The sequence below is a fragment of the Cnephaeus nilssonii genome (assembly GCF_951640355.1).
Source record: "Cnephaeus nilssonii genome assembly, chromosome: 10".
In the NCBI taxonomy this organism is placed as follows: Eukaryota; Metazoa; Chordata; class Mammalia; order Chiroptera; family Vespertilionidae; genus Cnephaeus; species Cnephaeus nilssonii.
The window spans coordinates 50,103,283-50,122,381 of NC_137081.1; the positions used below are offsets into that span (position 1 = coordinate 50,103,283).

A 19,099-nucleotide genomic window follows, 5' to 3' on the forward strand; every position below is an offset into this window, starting at 1 on the left:
ATAAGACTTGTCTTCAGTTTTCCTAACATATATAAATAACTCCCTCATTAGAAACAATTTAACACAATATAAATAGTCTTATTTTATTTCTCACAGAGATTCTTATGTTTTTACCAAAACATTAAATTCTCTCCAGGGTATGTGAAAATGAAATTTATTTTCCAATTAAATGTCACTTTCTATTGTTTAATCCTGCCAGTGTCAGTTCTGGAGAAAAATATTACTTTAATACATTCTACTTGAAAACTTGTCACCTGAATCAAAGTATAGCAGCTCCCTTTTATTCGAGGTTTCACTCCATGGTTTCAGTTATCCATGGTCTGAAAATATTGAATGAAAAATTCCAGAAATAAACAACTCATACATTTTTAATTGTGTGCCATTCTGAGAAGGCACACACCTCCAGCTATGTCCCACCCAAAGCATGACTCATCTCTTTGAATAGTGAGATAGTCACTTAGTAGCCTTCTTGGGTATCAGACTGACTGTGCGTGTGTTCAACTAACCCTTATTTTGCTTAATATGGCCCCGAAACTCAAGAGTAGTGATGCTTTACAGGGCATGTTTCCTTTCAGTGAAAAGGGCAGTACAATACAGTAAGATATTTTGAAGAGAGAGACCACATTCACATAACTTTTATTATAGTATGTTGTTATAATTGTTCTATTTTATTATTAGTTATTGTTGTTAATATCCTATTGTGCCTAATTTGTAATTTAATCTTTATTCTAGGTTTGTATGTATAGGAAAAAAACATAGTGTATATAAGGTTTGGTACTACCCATAGTTTCAGGCATCCACTAGGGGTCTTAGAATGCATACCTCCCAGTTAAGAAGGGACCATGAATCAAATGGAAATTGACCATAAATCAAATGGCCAGATACTCCCGTATTTAACATGTTATTTTTGTAACAATGTTGGTCTTGTGCGTCTACTTGCAATTTTTACAGGAATAACCTTACCTATACTTTTTTATCAATGAGGCTTTTTATAATATAAGAAGAGATTCGTTTTTTAATCTTGGAGTTTCAAAAGCGTAAACTCCTTATAAATACTGATAGAAGATGAACTAATCATTTAAATTAACAGATTTATGAATATGGTTCCTTGCCTCATAATGACAGCATACACACAACTCTAAAATGGCTGATCATTTCAGTGTGTATTTGGCATTGTAGAGACAAAATAATCTGATTACAGATTCTGGTGTTTTTTTGTGTGTTTCTAAGTGTTTGGATCTTTTGACTTTTTATAAAATGTAATCATGGATGGTGGTGAGGATGGAGATAATAATGATAATTATAATTGGGAAGTGAGATTTGAATATACGTAGAAACTCTCATTTTATTATTTTTCCTACTAGCATAAAATCACAATAAGCTGTGTAAAAGCGTAAATCAGCCATTCATTTTCTTTTTGTTGTCTTGTCACATTTCCAAAGCATGTGCTTTTATGCGACATTACCAAGTAAAGCATGTTGCACAATGCTTGATAGGAAGTTAGAAAGTAATAAACAAATTATCATCACGTTGCACTTTATGTTTTGCATGTTTTATGCACATTCTGGCTGAGAGCTTTTCAACATTTATTGTATTTCAAATTTCCAGTCCAAATTTTTCAACTTGTAAAATTGAACTGAGTGAATTGATGTCGTGACTATCTAGAGTAAAATAAAATTTGTACTTAAATTTGTGTTTTTAATTTCCTAATCTAGGAAATGGTAAAGACCTTGTTCAAATAACTCAAGTCTTGATTGATAGGGAAACAGACAGAGAGCATCATAAAAAAAGTAACACCAAATGTTCTGTCATATCAGATTTCTAACTAATAACAAACTATATATTTCTATTTTATATAGGATAATCTTGCTCCAACTTGGATGGGGTGGAGCGCTGGTTCCTCCCCTCAGCCCTTTATTATGGGTACTGTATTACCCCTTTTGCTACCTTTCATCCTTTCACTGTGACTGTGTAGTGGGATGAGGGAGGGATTGGGAAGGGTGCCACAGTAGGGAAAATATAGTACTTACATTCTAATTCCCAGTTTTCAACTGTCTTGAATTTTCTTTTGAGAAAAGTAGCTTTGAGTATTTATTTACCCTCTGTGGATTTGAACCCCAATTGTTGATATTTTTATTAAGTTTCATTGAATATAGTTTAGTTATGTATATATTGAGCTATCTGTTGATGGGGAGATTGACGGATTGGTGATGGTGGGGGACCTTGGTTTAAAAGGATTGGGTGAATATTTTAACTTGTCAAGTTCATGATGCTCTTTGAGACATAAAACCCTTGGCATTTTTTTGCATTGGTCTGGGTCCTGAAAATTGCCAGCAGTTGATTCCTTGCCTTGTTGACTTACATGAGCAGATGTGAGGGTACAATATTTCTGGTTTCTTAAGTTTGGTATTGACTGTGTGACCATTCTCACTCTTTTATTAAGTGTAAGCTTATAGGGTTACTTTAAAAATGTAACAAGGCAAATATATATTATGAAAGAGTTGAGTAAGCACATGTGATTTATATTTTAAATGAAACTTAACATACAAGGGCTTTTTTTAAATTACGTAAACTAACACACCCACCTAGAAATAAAACAAAAACATCTTAGCCTGTGAAGTAAGAGAAGATGTTTAAATTAATAAATTTAAATTAAATATTTATTAAATTTAGATGTATTAATTAAATGAATTTAATGCATGAACTCACTCTTAGAATAAATCACTTTGATATCTTCTAAGATACAACTAACTGCTTAGGATCTTAGAAGACATCACAGTAAAAACATAAATGAAAATAAATCTACATTTTATGTATTCCTAAAGTTTAGAAATAATGTACAAGGAGGAGAGTTTTTATTTTTGAGGCAGAAAAAGGTTGGAATATTTGCATGGATAATTGATATATCATATCTTTCAAAAATAATAACCTTAATTAAATTCCACAACAAATATAGGCATTAGATTTTAAAAAGATTATCTGACTCTTCTTCATACTTAATAATGTGATTTCTACTTTACCTACTTTTATTTTTTATTCACATAGTTATTTTGTATTTGGATTAGAGAAACATTAGAATCCATGAGTAGTATTGATTTCAAGTTCAAAGGCAATTGGTTCAGATAAGAGGACATTTCTTCATGTATCAAAATTCCTAATATTAATTTGTATATTTAATTGTCAATTCCTCATTTCATATTGATTTAATCAAAACTGCAGATAAGGAACCAAAAATAGAGTTTTTGTAAGAATGGGTTGTGCCAGAATAGTGAAATTGCATTTGGTGATGTTTTACAAAACATTTGTGAGAAGAAGCAACCTCTAATGTTAATCCATTAAAATAATTCCTTTCTTAGATATCTCATTTTACACAGCCTGAAACCTCAATCCATTCTTCCCAATTTATTCAGGCTAGTGCTGCCTAGCGCCTTTACCAAATGGGAAACAATTACTGCAGTTCCCTGGAGGCTGAAAAGAGTTAATGCACCCCCTTCGGTGCTGAACCAAGAGCTGTCTAGGGGCTCTTGGGAAAAGACAGTCCTTTCCCTCCCTATTTCTTTATTGCCTAATTTAATAAAATTTGGAATATGAATGGACCTTTGTCTAGTAAATCCCCTAATACTAGTGGAATATTTTCTTACATATACTTATTTTACCTTCATAAAAATAAACCTTTTCTCTGGGCCCAATGTATGCCAATATTGTAATCATGTCTGAAAGGCACTGCTGCGGAACACTTGTACCGTAAATTCCATTGGGTTAATTTCAATGCCAAACAAGTCCCCTTTTTCAAATAAATCTCTCAGACATATTAACTAACCCTCAATTTTTTGTTGTGCCCAGCTCTTTTTTCTCATTCCATATCCACAATGAGCACTTAACAATTATGCTTTGATCAATAAATGCTAAGCTAAACTTCATTCATTCATTCAATGAACCATTTTTGTATTCCTTTATTCAAAGCACTCTGTTATATTCCTATTTTCATGGCACTCAAGGCCTTGGAAAATTCACAAATACATTTTTCCATCTTAAATTTTTAAAAATAAAAAGCATATCATTGTTGAGGGTTATTAGAATGTAATTAACTCTAATGAAGAGCAATATGAGTACCAGATAAGTGCAAGAACTCTAAGGAGAATTAGTGAAGTTGAGTGCAAAGAGCACTAGATGGTACTTCCTTCTAGTCTCCTTTCTGAACTTGACCTACCTTAGCCTCATTCTTCTCATTTACCAAATGAGAACACAATACTAAATTATTTCTATGGCCCTGACCAGCACTGGAATTCTAATTCTTGATGTCAAAAGAGGAAACATTCACCTTTATTTTGGAAGCTAAACTGAGGGGGTAAAGTTAGGTTCCATTTAAAAAAAAAAAAAAGTTCTGCTTGAAATAAAGCTTGGGAGAAGAAAGAGTATTTAAGTAAAGAGGATTTTGGACAAGAAATGGCAACTCAATTCTAGGGTAATTATATTAGTTGGCTTGCCATGAAGAGTAGGTGGCTAGCGAATTTAAAAGTAGAAATGTAGATTGTAGAGTATTTTTAATATCAAGGTAGGGAAATTTTTGATAATGAGTGGGAAGCCATTAAATAATTTTAAAGTGAGACTTGGAGAAGATTAATTCATCTTACATGGATCAAAAGAAGGAGAAATTAGAAGGCTCTAACGATAGTCCAAGTATAAGCTCTTAGAGGCCAGAACTAGGATGGTGGAGGGAAAAATGGAAAAGAAGTGACAGAGGTGATAACGGTTTTGAAGAAGTGTGACACCTATAGATTGATATGGAAAGAAATAGGTATAGGTAACCAGTGCTCTGGTCATGCTCTAAATTGGCTGTTGGTAAAAAGTACACATTTTAACATGTACTCTCCGGTGTACACAATAGAAATAGCTTTTTTATCTGGATGGTAGGCAAAATATTTAGAAAAAAGAGGCAAATAAATAATAACTTGACTTCAGCTTTCAAATTTTGAATCCAAGAGAAATCGAAGTGTATCCATATTTAAAATGAAGTATAAAATAAATATTTTTCAATGAATTATATTAATGTGGAGAGCCAAATGAGATAAGGCAAGGTGCCATGTGTCAATGAGAGTAGGCTGCATAGATGACATCATTCGGATCTGCCTGGATAACGCAACTGATTTACTTTTTCATGCTCATGTCTCCACCTTTGTCATTTGTGGTTTTATCATATCCTTTGGCCCACTTACTACACTATTTTGAAGGCCTACAGTTATTTAGAGACTTTAATAAGTAACTAAATAGCAAGGTTCAGAAGCATCTGGAATTCACTGTTTTTTTCAGAAACTTTGTTCTAAAAATACGCTGACATCATATGGCAGATAGAGGATATTTAGAAGCCTGTTGTTTGCTTTGGACCAGATTGACAAGAATAGTTGAGATTCATAGGTAGAATGAACTTAGCTATTAATGTTCAAGTCTGAGGTGCCATCTGCCACTGAGGAGCATTTTAGGGGCTGCTTTATTTTTCCCTCTTAGCTACTCATATACCGTTCCAATGGGAACTGTGGAGGAGAAAGCAAGGACAGTCACCTCTACAATGCTGCCAAATACGAAAACTCAGATTTTGAATTTACGATAAAGAAATAAAGACAAGGGGAGAAAACATGTTTGAGTAGGAAAGAGTAGATAATTAGCACAGAACCTGATGTAATCACATCAGATTTGAGAACTATATATGGCATCCCTTCTTTTCTTATTTTCCTAAGAAACTGATTTCTATTATGTTTCATTTAAAATAAGTTTATTGAATTAAACTCAGTAAATGAAACAACTGACATGACTGGAGCTTGAAATAAAGATGTGATGATCTAATGAAATACATAATGCTAAAGTGTCTTGCTTCTTCTGCAAAAATTATTAGTCATAGCAATGCATGAATAATTAAGGACAAAATTATGTTAGGTATTTAATATTTTTATACTTATATATCTTAATTTTTAATCAATTAGAGTATATTCATATATTCATCCAAATATTTTAGTTTTGTTTTTTAATATATTGCCTTTTTTTAAGTGAGTTAGTCTGTATTAGGATTCCCTACTTTTTTTTATGATTTTTTTTTCCCCTAATAAACGGCACATATTCTGACTTTCTCTGGCAGCAAATCCTCTAATTTTGCTTTTTCTTTAACTTTTGAGTACTTACCCTTCTCTATTTTTAAACTTTTTGTTTCTTTGTCATATTATCTATATTTGTTTCCCTAAATGTATTGCTTAAGAAATAATAGATTTTATTGTAAGATTGTTTTACTTTACTTTTCCAGTATAGACTCAATAGTGAAAAATTAAAGACTGGTAGGGGGGTGTCTTATTTTTTTAAACAACAAGAATTCTGACTTTTCTTTTTTTCCATTTGTGTATTAGGTGGTTGTGAATGCCCTTTTAGGAGCAATTCCATCCATCATGAATGTTCTTCTGGTTTGTCTTATATTCTGGCTAATTTTCAGCATCATGGGTGTAAATTTGTTTGCCGGCAAATTCTACCACTGTATCAACACCACAACTGGTGAAATATTTGATATCAGCGAAGTGAACAATCATTCTGACTGCCAAAAGCTAATAGAAAGAAATGAAACTGCAAGATGGAAAAATGTGAAAGTGAACTTTGATAATGTAGGATTTGGGTATCTCTCTTTGCTTCAAGTTGTAAGTGAACACTCTTTTTCTCTGAAATTTGTTTATTGTTTAGAATAATAACAAAGTAATTATATATATCCATTATTTCGCTACTAAAGAAGGAAGTTTATAACATTTATTTTTTCTAATTTTGTTTTATTAGTACCAGTTTATGAGCCCAAGTGGGTGGAAACTCTATATATTTAAGCAATACAGACATAGTTGATGGTGGCCAGGTATTTCAGTTCATTCCAAAGGTCTTTTTCTTCTCATATTGCTTTCTCTTCCCAAGTGAAAAGGTTGATTAATACATCAATAAGTTTATTATTTTTTTCTATTGCAATTGAAAAGCTTGTTTCACTGAGGGATCACCTCCCCACCTCCCCACCCCCCACCCCTCTACACACACACACACACACACACACACACACACACACACACACGAAAGCACACAGACTCAATACACCTGATTAGACTGACTCTGGTGGGCATTAACTGCTACTGAGTTGTATCATTTGAATTGAAGGTTGGAGAATGATATTTCGGTTTTAGGATCAGATTCTCACAATGAAATGGAAATAATACCGGATAATGCCTGGATACAGAAAAGCAACATAAGCAGCTGTTGTTACACCTCAAATGACCTTTCAATACAATTACTTAAGCCTATTTTATCTTAATAGTAATGTTTCCACTCCTGGGTCTCTAAGACTGATTCATACAAAATAAAAATATAATTTATGAAAATGCAAAAGATGGTGGCCCTTTAAATATTTTCACATGATGCTGCTTTTAGCTGCAGCTGCACATCAACAAAGCAGCGGATAAAGGCCATGGAAATGCCACTGAAAGTTTTTAAAAGTTGTATAAGTTCTCCCCTTGTGATTTTACAGAGTTCTTAGGGCAGAAGTCTATTTCTTTTCATCAAGATTATGATTTCAGTTGTTCAGCCTGAAGACCAGACAAGCAAACAAATCTACACTGGTCTCTTGCATCTCTTTCAGAGGTGTCTGTACTACTATTTTTTTTACACATTCTTCCCACCTTCTTGTTAGAATTCTTATTTCTCTTGTGGATGTTGCTGACTTATTCTGAATGCTCATGCAATTAAAATAAATTAAAATAGGGATTTAAAAAATATGGCGTGTATGATTTATTTAAATATTATAGTAGACACATTATATTTACTTGGGCATTTAGCCTAACCGTTAACTAATGGCCACACTTGTAAAAGTGTCTCGCTTCATAAAATTGAGAAAATAGAATTTTAAAACTTCACGTAATTCCTTAAAATACTAAACAATTCTGAAAATATAGGATAATGATCCTGCACAAAACTATAAAATAAATTCTGCTCTTTAATAAACTAAGTTTTATACTTAGCTTTAAACAGAATTGCCTCTCTGTTGTTTAGTAATTCACTGAAGTGGTTCCTTGAACCACCTTTCTCTGTTTATGTTCCCAGGGTGTAATGGACATGTTCTATCATTGACCACAGCCATTGATACATTCATCATTTCCCTCTTTGATATACAAATAACTTCTATTTTCTAGCTAAAAGTCATTTCATGATCTTCACAGCCATCATACCCATATGTGGCTTTCTTCCTACAATAGCCACCACTTCAAAAGTGTTAGTGTTATGAAAATATGTGTATTGTGTTGCAATACAGATGCTGAAAGCTTAGTTAAAATTACTAGCTAACAATCCTCTCAGGCTCATAGGCTCAAAATTTATTTCCTGGGAAAAATAACAAATTGCTATAAGTTATTAGACTCAGGATCCTTCTTGAATTTATGAAAGCCAAGTGTCTACTGTACCTTTTTTCACCTTTCTTACCCATATTAACTCACTCTCCTAAAAAAAATATAGAGAAGAATGTATTATTTCTGGATGTTATATTCCAAAATTCTTAAAAGGATAGTTGCAACTCTGACTTTATACACAGGGATGGGCAAAAGTAGGCTTAGAGTTGTAATACAAATAAATAATACAATAATTAATACAAGAAAAACTCATATAATCACAACTGTAAACCTACTTTTGCCTACTCCTGTATATCTGCGTGATCTTTAGTGTTACAAAAAAAAAGAGAAATCTTAAACTTTTGGATACTTTGTTCACCTTACAGATAGATTTCAGTAGATGATCAGATCATTGTAATTGTTTTGCTGCTACAGACATTGCCAAATGTGGTGGTATTTGTAAAGCTTTCTAAAAGCAGTCTACCAAATTTTGATAGCACTTTAAATTGTATGATTTCATTAACTCTAAAGAATTGAGAAATATTCACAAATATCACAAGTATTTGATATCTAATGACCATTTTGTTCATTATGTGTTCTAGAAGTGAAAAGACTTACTAAGATATTGTGTTGGTCCAAAACCCATGTCAAACTTGTTTTGAAAGTCTTTTGAAAATGTTCCTTTGTAAAAAATACATGAGTAAGAATATTTATTATAAGTTAGATCTCAATTATTTTTATGCCAAAGTAAAGCATGTGTGTCCTTTTTTATAGGCCACATTTAAAGGATGGATGGATATAATGTATGCAGCAGTTGATTCCAGAAATGTAAGTATTTTGTATATACTGTCTTTTTATAATATTTGTTAGGTGCTAAAATTAAATCAGCAGAGTATTGCAGCCAAATGGAATGATTCTACAATGATTAAAAAAATAAAGAAAAAAGTCTGACTCAAATTAATATTCAAGTATACCAATGTTTATAAAAAAAGATCTTACAAAGATAAATCAAAACTATTTTGAAAGGCAAACTAAATTAGCATATTCATATAGTTAATAACTAACAAATATTTTTCTATTAAATATTTCCTATTTTTCTCCTCTTATCTACTAGTTATATAATCAGTAATAATTTTGCTGTGCAGGAGCAAATGTGAAAATATATGTGATTGCCAACTACTGTCTAAATATCAAGAGGTTGAAATATATAGTTACTCCCCATATTGAATGGTATGAAAGTTTGAGATGTTGTTGTCCAGGCAACCCTAAATTTCTATAACAGTTCCTTTCAAATTGATTCTTTTATATGATTTTAGTATCCATACTTTACTAATGCTGTTATCACTTCTATGGCCAACAGATACCTTTAAGACTGTATATCACCAAAGTAAAGACCTACTTATTTGATTTCTCCTACCACAACCTCTTTCCAGCCTCAAGAAAAGAACTAATATCCATGCTCATTTCAACTCAAACTTTGCAAAATCAAGGTTTTCTAAAAGCCTTGATTTTTTATTCTGAAGCCCAATCTGTTTAGTCTCTCATTAAAGACTGTCCCGATAATCTTTAAACTGACCTGATAGAGCTCACTTTTATCTTTCTTGGTATGCACTTTCCTTAAGTGGCTTTAGTTTTATATTAAATGCCATCCTGATATGCTCCAGAGTTGTGTTATTTCACTTGGTTACTTATTATTTTGTTTTGTGTGTTTGGTTGGCTTTTAACTCTATTGTCTTTAGAAGGACATAAACCTATGAGTGAACTTACAAAAATAAGTTCCATAATGACTTCTTTACTCCTTTACTAAGTGATAGATAACAGTTCAATGCTAATTTACAATAAGCACAATCTAGATATCAAATTATCAATTGAAGATTTATAAGATGGAGTTCTAGTTATATCTATTAAATCTGAAAAATTCAGTGAATGTTGTAATGTTAAAGATATGATGCTGAAAATCTAAATGAATAACTCAATTATTGTTTGCTGAATAAATTCATGTATGCACAAATGGTTGCTTCTAAACATTGTATACATATTAACTCAAGTAAAACTTTTTCACTACTTTTTAAATTGTTAAAATTCAGTACCTTAAATTTTTTTCCAAATTTTGCATACTACTGTCCAAATATCAAGATGATAGTTGTATTTACACTTATAAAAATAAATCCGTAAGTGTCCTGATAACCATATTTTTTACATGAATATATCCTTAAAGCCCACTTTCAGAGATTTTTTTAGAGGTAGTTGATTTAGAGAGAAAAGAAGTACTGATTGAGTATTACTAGGAATTTTCTTTTCTATTCTCATGAAAAAGTACCAATGACTTCTAGTATCAATATGTATTGTGATATTTTACAAAATATTTTTCTTTGGTAGGTGGAATTGCAGCCTAAGTATGAAGAAAGTCTATACATGTATCTTTACTTTGTTATTTTCATCATCTTTGGGTCCTTCTTCACCTTGAACCTGTTTATTGGTGTCATCATAGATAATTTCAACCAGCAAAAAAAGAAGATAAGTATTTCTAATATTTTCTCTCTCACTAAAGATAGTAAAATTATTTGAGGTATTGTCACCACCAAAGTATACTTTAATTCAGAGACCAAATGGATGTGTATAAGAAAGTCTTTTTTTGTATCCTCTCCCTTGCCATACACTGCTCACATTCCTGGGAATAGACTTACAAATCCTCTCTCCCTTCTGTTTTTTTTTCTTCTTGGTCAAACCCAGGACCCTTCAGTCCATGGGCCGATACTCTATCCATCAAGTCACACCAGCTAGGGCTTATTTTACTTTTGTCTTTTATTGGTAGGTTTGAATGTGTTTTCAAGTGCTTTTTTGCCATTTATTTTTCTTTCTTTGTGTATTGCTCTTTCATTTCATCTGCTCAGTATGTTTTCTTATTATATAACTAGGCCAAATGCATGAGATTCATGCACTCTCGGGGGTCACTCAGCCCAGCCTGTGCCCTCTCAGAGTCCAGAGGCCCTCAGGGGATGTCCCACTTACGACTCCCCTCTAGGGAGCGGGCCTAAGCCAGCAGTTGGACATCCTTAACGCTGCCGCGCTGCTGCTGCACTCCTCCTGTGGGAGCACACTGAATACCAGGGGGCAGCCCCTGTGTTAAGCGTCTGCCTCCTGGTGGTCAGTGCACATCATAGGACTGGTTGTTCCACTGTTTGGTCAATTTGCATATTAGCCTTTTATTATATAGGATGATTCCTTTTGTTATATGAGAGTCTCACTCTTAGAACATTCCTGCCCCATCCATCCCCTTTTATTTTTTTATTATTTTAATATTTTGTATTGCCTTAGCTGGTTTGGCTCAGTGGATAGAGCATCTGCCTATGGACTGAAGGGTCCCGGGTTTGATTCTGGTCAAGGGCACATGCCTGGGTTGCAGACTCAATCCCCAGTAGGGGACATGCAGGAGGCAGCTGATCAATGATTCTCTCTCATCATTGATGTTGTTTCTCTCTTTCTCCCTCTCCCTTCCTCTCTGAAATCAATAAAAATATTATATATATATATATATATATATATATATATATATATATATTAGAGAGAGAGAGAGAGGAAGGGAAAGGGAGAGAGAGAAACATCAATAAGACAGGAACATCATCCATCAGCTGTCTCCTGCATGCCCCACATTGTGGATCGAGCCCACAACCTAGGCATGTGCCCTGACCAGGAATCGAACCTGGTTCCTGGGTGGACATTCAACCGCTGAGCCACACTGGCCAGGTCCATCCCCTTTTATTATTACTAATATTATGTTGTAGTCAATATCAGGACTGAGTTCCAAATCCTATCTACTGGTCTATCACATACCTGCCATACTTATGATCTCTGACTTATCCCTTAACTCTTCTACCAACTCATCCACTTTTCTTTCCATACTTTTGCACAAATTCTTGGCAGAGTGAAAGTGCCTTTCTATGAGTACTCTAAACCATCTTGCAATATAAATATGTTCACTCTTTACTACATTTGAATTTTAAAATATTGTCTTTAACTTCAGGAAGGCAGTGTGTATAGTGTAATGAACCAAGTATTTTGTTTCTAAGAATCAAATTTTACCTCTCACTTAGTATTTGGTCTGGAATAAGTTAGCCTCCCAGTTTCTGGAATTTTTTCCTTCAGAAAGTAACTAGAGGCCCGGTGCATGAAATTCATGCACTCGTGGGGGGGGGGGGGGTCCCTCAGCCCGGCCTGCGCCCTCTCACAGTCCGGGAGCCCTCAGGGGATGTTCAACTGATGGCTTAGGCTCACTCCCCATAGGCAGCAGACCTAAGCTGGCAGTCGGACATCCTTAGTGCTACCCAGGAGGTGGGAGAGGCTCCTGCCACCGCTGCTGCACTTGCCAGCCATGAGCCCGGCTTCTGGCTGAGCAGCGCTCCCCCTGTGGGAGCGCACTGACCACCAGGGGGAAGCTCCTGCATTGAGCATCTGCCCCTGGTGGTCAATGTGCATCATAGTGACCAGTCGTTCCACTGTTCAGTTGATTTGCATATTAGCCTTTTATTATATAGGATAATGAAAAAAATAAAGTCAATATTGGATGATTGTGAGAATTAAATAGGATTATATTACCTAAAGTGTATTTTTAATTTTTTAAATTTTAAGTCCCAGGCATAATTATCCTAACTGGTTGAAGTTTGCATTTCCTTTTTTAACTACCCCTTTCCTATTTTAAGTATATCATTAAAATATTGTGTGCAAAGGGACATAGTTTTAACCAGTTTTGTTTTTTCTTTTCTATACTTTGGAGGTCAAGACATCTTTATGACAGAAGAACAGAAGAAATATTATAATGCAATGAAAAAATTAGGATCGAAAAAGCCACAAAAGCCTATACCTCGACCAGGAGTAAGAAATACCAAATGACATGGGGAAAAAATATACCAAAAACAAAAACTTGCATGGGTTTTCGTACAAGACTGATAGCAGCTAACATTTCTAGCCTCAAAGATTTCTTTAATTTTTTAAAACATCATTAATTCATATCTTTTATGGTAATGGTAAAAAATATTTTTAAAAAGAGAGAAACCAAAAATAAAAAGAAGAAGAAATAGAAAATGTGCTCTAAATTTCAAGGGATTTAGAATTATACAGTTAGCATCCAAACTAAATGGCAAAGGACACAAAATACTGGTGAACTTTCATAATATGCTAGCCAGCAGTTGCATTCTTGAGAATGATGAGTAATATAAACTTTCCCTTGATAAGCCTCAACAGTGGAAGTAGAAATGGGTCAACTGTGTCTAGGAAAAATGTAAGATAGAAGATGTCATCAGAGTCCTCAGTGACCTAGGGAAATGAGCCAGACAATGGCTGGCAGTGACTGACAGTGGCAGAACTGGGGAGCAGAACCATGGATCAGTGACAAGGGATGTGAATTTTAAAAAATATCTTTATTGATTTTTAGAGAGGGGAAAAGAGAGGGAGAGAGAAAGGGAAACATCGATGTGAGAATGGAACATCAATCAGCTGCCTCCTCTACACCCCCTACCAAGGATGGAGCCCGCAACCCAGGCATGTGCCTTGACAGGAAATAGAACCAGCAACCTTTTGGTGCATGGTAGGATGCCCACCTGAGCACCAGCCAGGGCTGAGGATGTGAATTTTTTACATCAAAGAATAAGGGAGTGCTTTTCTGGTCTGGTTATCTCTGTGTAGACTCAATCAGAATTCTGTGTCTGACAATGTCAGCAAAGACTGTGTGGTGGAAGAACATCAATACTGCCATACATGAACTTTAAATACAAAATGTCCTAGAAATCCCAAGTTCCCTTGAACAGTTCTTTGAAAATAAGACAAATGATTATGTTATTAGATACTGAATTTTGAAATGGATGCATGGTTCAACTGATAATGGGACATTTTGGTAAAACAAAATAAAGCAGATTTCTTACCTTCTCATAAACTTAATACATTAATGTGCATTTGTATTACTATGCAATGTTTCTTATCAGAAGTCTCCTTTTGAGAAGAGATTGTTATTCTGTGGAATACACATTGGTAAACAGCAATTTAGATAACTGAATTCAAAAAATTAATGTATTGCCCAGTCAGCATGGCTCAGTGGTTGAGCATTGACCTATGAATCAGGAGGTCATGGTTCGATTCCTGGTCAGGGCGTATGCCTGGGTTGTGGGCTTGATCCCAGTGTGGGGTGTGCAGGAGGCAGCCAATCAATGATTCTCTCATCATTGATGTTTCTATCTCTCCCTCTCCCTTTCTCTCTGAAATCAATAAAAATATATTTTTAAAAAGTAATGCATTATAAACCACCTTTTATAAAATTCAGGGCCAATGATTACTCTGTACAATTCTAGAGAGTAAATGGAGAAAGTGCGTAATATAAACTTTTATTACATATTACATAGATGTTAATATGTTCAGGAAAACTATTCTGTTGCTAAAAGCATTTCTATTTCTCTACAGAACAAGTATCAAGGAATGGTCTTTGACTTTGTAACCAGACAAGTGTTTGACATAAGCATTATGATCCTCATCTGTCTCAACATGGTCACAATGATGGTAGAAACAGATGACCAAAGTGAATATGTCACTAGCGTTTTGGCACGTATCAACCTGGTGTTCATTGTGCTGTTCACCGGAGAGTGTGTTCTGAAGCTCATCTCCCTCCGCCATTATTATTTTACCATAGGCTGGAATATTTTTGATTTTGTGGTTGTCATTCTCTCCATTGTAGGTAAGAAGTATTTAAAGTCTCTTAAGTTCAGCTCAGTAAAAGTAAAAGTGGGAACAATCACGTTTAAATTAGAGGTCATCCCCCCACTCGGAGATAACCATTAAGAAAATGTTAATGTATTTCATCCAGGTGTGTTTGTTTTTCTTACAAAACGAGGCTCCTGCTGTACATACAGGATTGTATCCTATTCTGTCCATTTTAGATACTAGGTGTATTATTTGTCAACATAATAAACTTTCATTCATTTGAATTAGAAATGTACTATTAACTAAGATCAAAATGTTTTGAGATGTTGAGATTGAATAGCCTATACAATATCTAGATGGCTCTATTAAGAAGAGGACTAGAAATTTAGTCTGGTATTTAGGAAATACATTGCATCAGAGATATGGACATAGAGCCATCAGCAAGTAGATAGGAGTGGAAGTTGATGACAAGAGAAGGTAAAGCCTAGAGTGAGAAGAAAATAAAAATAAGAACAAAATGTTACCAAATTCATATCACAACTTCTTTAAGGGTATCAGGTAGAGATTTTCTAGATTGCCCTGAAAGGGTCTATAGTAATGATGTACAAGGGAAAGTGCAGGTGGCACGGGACATTATTTGATGTTTGTTCAAAATCCTTCAACAGGTCACATGAGCAATAGCTCATCTTGTTAAAGATACAACTCCAGCTCCAGTGAAACAAAAAAGTCTGTCTGTGGGACTGAAGCATTCACTCTTTCCTAAACCAGATAATATGATTAGGTCAATATTTAACCATCCAATATGGGGCACCTCTATTGGGCAGATTTTTATGTCATTCCCCTCTCTGAAGAAGTTGATTGATATCCAATTCACATTTGTATGTAGCCTTTGATTCCTACACTAATCCCTCATGTAATCCTTTGTGCATAGGGTACTAAAGTTGTATGTGACTCTCTTTTTATTATTTCTCTCTCTCTCTCTCTCTCTCTCTCTCTCTCTCTCTCTCACACACACACACACACACACACACACACACACACACACACACATGCACATACACATACACACACCCAAACACACAATTATGTAGGCTTACTTACCCTGTAAAGAATGAGACAGTATAACTACAAGGCACTTGGTTTCTTGGGCTCCTCTTCAGTACAACTATTATTTCATTATTTAAATGGTAAGAGGAGAAAGAAGCTTAAAAGAAGAGGGCTGAGACCAGTATCAGCTACAGGAGACCAAAAAGATCATCAGCCTTAGATTCCTTTGTACATGCACCAGAGCATCTGTAAATAAATATATAAGAATATTATAGAGGAGACGCAGGAAAGTATTAAGTTCATGGAGAGATGAACATAGCATCAAATACTGCAGATGCTTTTAGATGGTTAAGGACTGAAAAGAGGATATGTGGTTTGCCAATTTCAGAAAAAAAAGTATATTCATGTAAATTTGTTCTTATACTGTTGGCCAATGTTATTCAGCCAGAATTGAGAATTTTAACTTATTTTTTAAGATTCAGTCTGGAAATTTTAAGTAAGCTAATAAATAGTTTATAAAGTCAAAAGGTACTGTAAAATTTTTATTGAACTGAATGTTGTTTTAACTCAGACTGCCATAACAGAACAGGTGGCTTGAACAACTGAAATATATTTTCTCAAAGTTCTGAAGGTTAAAAATCCAAGATCAAGGTGCCAGCATGGTGGGTTTCTGATGAGAGCTCCCTTCTTAGCTTGTAGACAGCCACCTTCTCACTGAATCCTCACATGGCTGTGGGGAGGGGGGTTTGAAGAGGGACAGAAAGCTCTCCGGTGTCTCTTCTTATAAGGGAACTAATCCACCATGAAGGCCCAGCCTCAGGATCTGTTGTAAACCTAATTATTTCTCAAAGGCCTTGTCTCTAAATACCATCACAGGGAGGATGGTTAGGGCTTTAACATATGGATTTGGGGCTGAAAATATTCCATCTGTTGCAAATATTGAGTTAACTTAATACTGGATATCATTTTGGTTTATTTATATTCTATTGTATTATATACAATTATATATGGGTGTGTGTGTGTGTCCATCAAATTTATTATTACGTAACTGAATATCAATACTCTGAACTTTACCCTAGGGCCTTGACAGAAACTTAAGTGTTATTTTAATAGATAACTTCTTCATTGGTTGACATTCTCATTTTTTTTATCTACAGGCATGTTTCTGGCTGAGCTGATAGAAAAATATTTTGTGTCCCCTACCCTGTTCCGAGTGATCCGTCTTGCCAGGATTGGCCGGATCCTACGTCTGATCAAAGGGGCAAAGGGGATCCGCACGCTGCTCTTTGCTCTGATGATGTCCCTCCCTGCGTTGTTCAACATCGGCCTCCTGCTCTTCCTGGTCATGTTCATCTACGCCATCTTTGGAATGTCCAACTTTGCCTATGTCAAGAGGGAAGTTGGAATTGATGACATGTTCAACTTTGAAACCTTTGGCAACAGCATGATCTGCCTGTTCCAGATTACCACCTCTGCTGGCTGGGACGGGTTGCTAGCACCTATTCTTAATAGTGGGCCTCCAGACTGTGATCCTGATAAAGTAAACCCTGGAAGCCAAGTTAAGGGAGACTGTGGGAACCCATCTGTTGGGATTTTCTTTTTCGTCAGTTACATCATCATATCATTTCTGGTTGTGGTGAACATGTACATCGCTGTCATCCTGGAGAACTTCAGTGTCGCTACTGAAGAAAGTGCAGAGCCCCTGAGTGAGGATGACTTTGAGATGTTCTACGAGGTCTGGGAGAAGTTTGACCCCGATGCCACCCAGTTCATGGAATTTGAAAAATTATCGCAGTTTGCAGCTGCTCTCGAACCCCCTCTCAATTTGCCACAACCAAACAAACTCCAGCTCATTGCCATGGACTTGCCCATGGTCAGTGGCGACCGGATCCACTGTCTTGACATTCTATTTGCTTTTACTAAGAGGGTTCTGGGGGAGAGTGGAGAGATGGACGCTCTCCGAATACAGATGGAAGAACGGTTCATGGCTTCTAACCCATCAAAGGCCTCCTACCAGCCAATTACTACAACTTTAAAACGAAAACAAGAGGAGGTGTCCGCTGTTATTATTCAGCGTGCTTATAGGCGCTACCTTTTAAGGCGAACTGTAAAACAAGCTTCATTTATGTATAACAAAAATAAAATCAAAGGTGGGGTTAATCTTCTTGTAAAAGAAGACATGATCATTGACAGAATAAATGAAAATTCTATTACAGAAAAAACTGATCTGACCATGTCCACAGCAGCTTGTCCACCCTCCTATGATCGGGTAACAAAGCCAATCGTGGAAAAACACGAGCAAGAAGGCAAAGATAAAAAAGCCAAAGGGAAATAAACAAAAACAGATAAAAATAATCGGGTTACTATTTGTTTACAGCCTGTGAAGGTGATGTATTTTTGTCAATAGGACTCCTTTAGGAGGTCAATGCCAAACTGACTGTTTTTACACAAATCTACTTAAGGTCAGTGCCTACAATAAGACAGTGACCCCTTGTCAGAAAACTGCAACTCTGTGTAAAGGGGAGATGACAGGAGGTTACTGTTCTCACTACCAGCTGACACTGCTGAAGACAAGAGACAAAACGGCTACTCAGAATGTGAGGACCAGTTCCAAGGGGTGCAAACCTATGATTTGGGTTGTTTAACATGAAACACTTTAGTGTAGTAATTGTATCCACTCTTTGCATTTCAACTGCCACATTTGTCACATTTTTATGAAATCTGTTAGTGGGTTCATCTTTTTTTTGTTAATCCATATGTTGTTTATTATATGTGACTATTTTTGTAAACGGGGTTTCTGTTGGGAAATAGATTAAAGGACCTCTTTACCAGGTATGCCACCGGGAGTGATGGCAATCACATCGCCCTCCTAACTGAACAAAGACGTGGTTTGCATGGGGGGCATGCAACACTTAGAGATCATGCATGAAAAAAGGTCACGAGGAAAACATTGAGTTCTTAAATTCCATCCATGT

General features: G+C 35.3%; 1 protein-coding gene across 1 annotated transcript in view; it reads left to right on the forward strand.

Moving 5' to 3' along the window:
- LOC307106055 (sodium channel protein type 1 subunit alpha) overlaps positions 1–18,459 on the forward strand; it is a gene marked incomplete at both ends in the record, with an annotated part of 73,707 nt that extends 55,248 nt beyond the window's left edge. Inside the window, 6 exons of the mRNA XM_079782152.1 lie at positions 6,393–6,674; positions 9,165–9,218; positions 10,770–10,911; positions 13,165–13,262; positions 14,841–15,111; positions 17,282–18,459. Coding sequence (XP_079638278.1) covers positions 6,393–6,674; positions 9,165–9,218; positions 10,770–10,911; positions 13,165–13,262; positions 14,841–15,111; positions 17,282–18,459 — 2,025 coding nt within the window. The remainder of the gene's footprint in view (positions 1–6,392; positions 6,675–9,164; positions 9,219–10,769; positions 10,912–13,164; positions 13,263–14,840; positions 15,112–17,281) is intronic.
- Between the last annotated feature and the right edge of the window lie 640 nt (positions 18,460–19,099).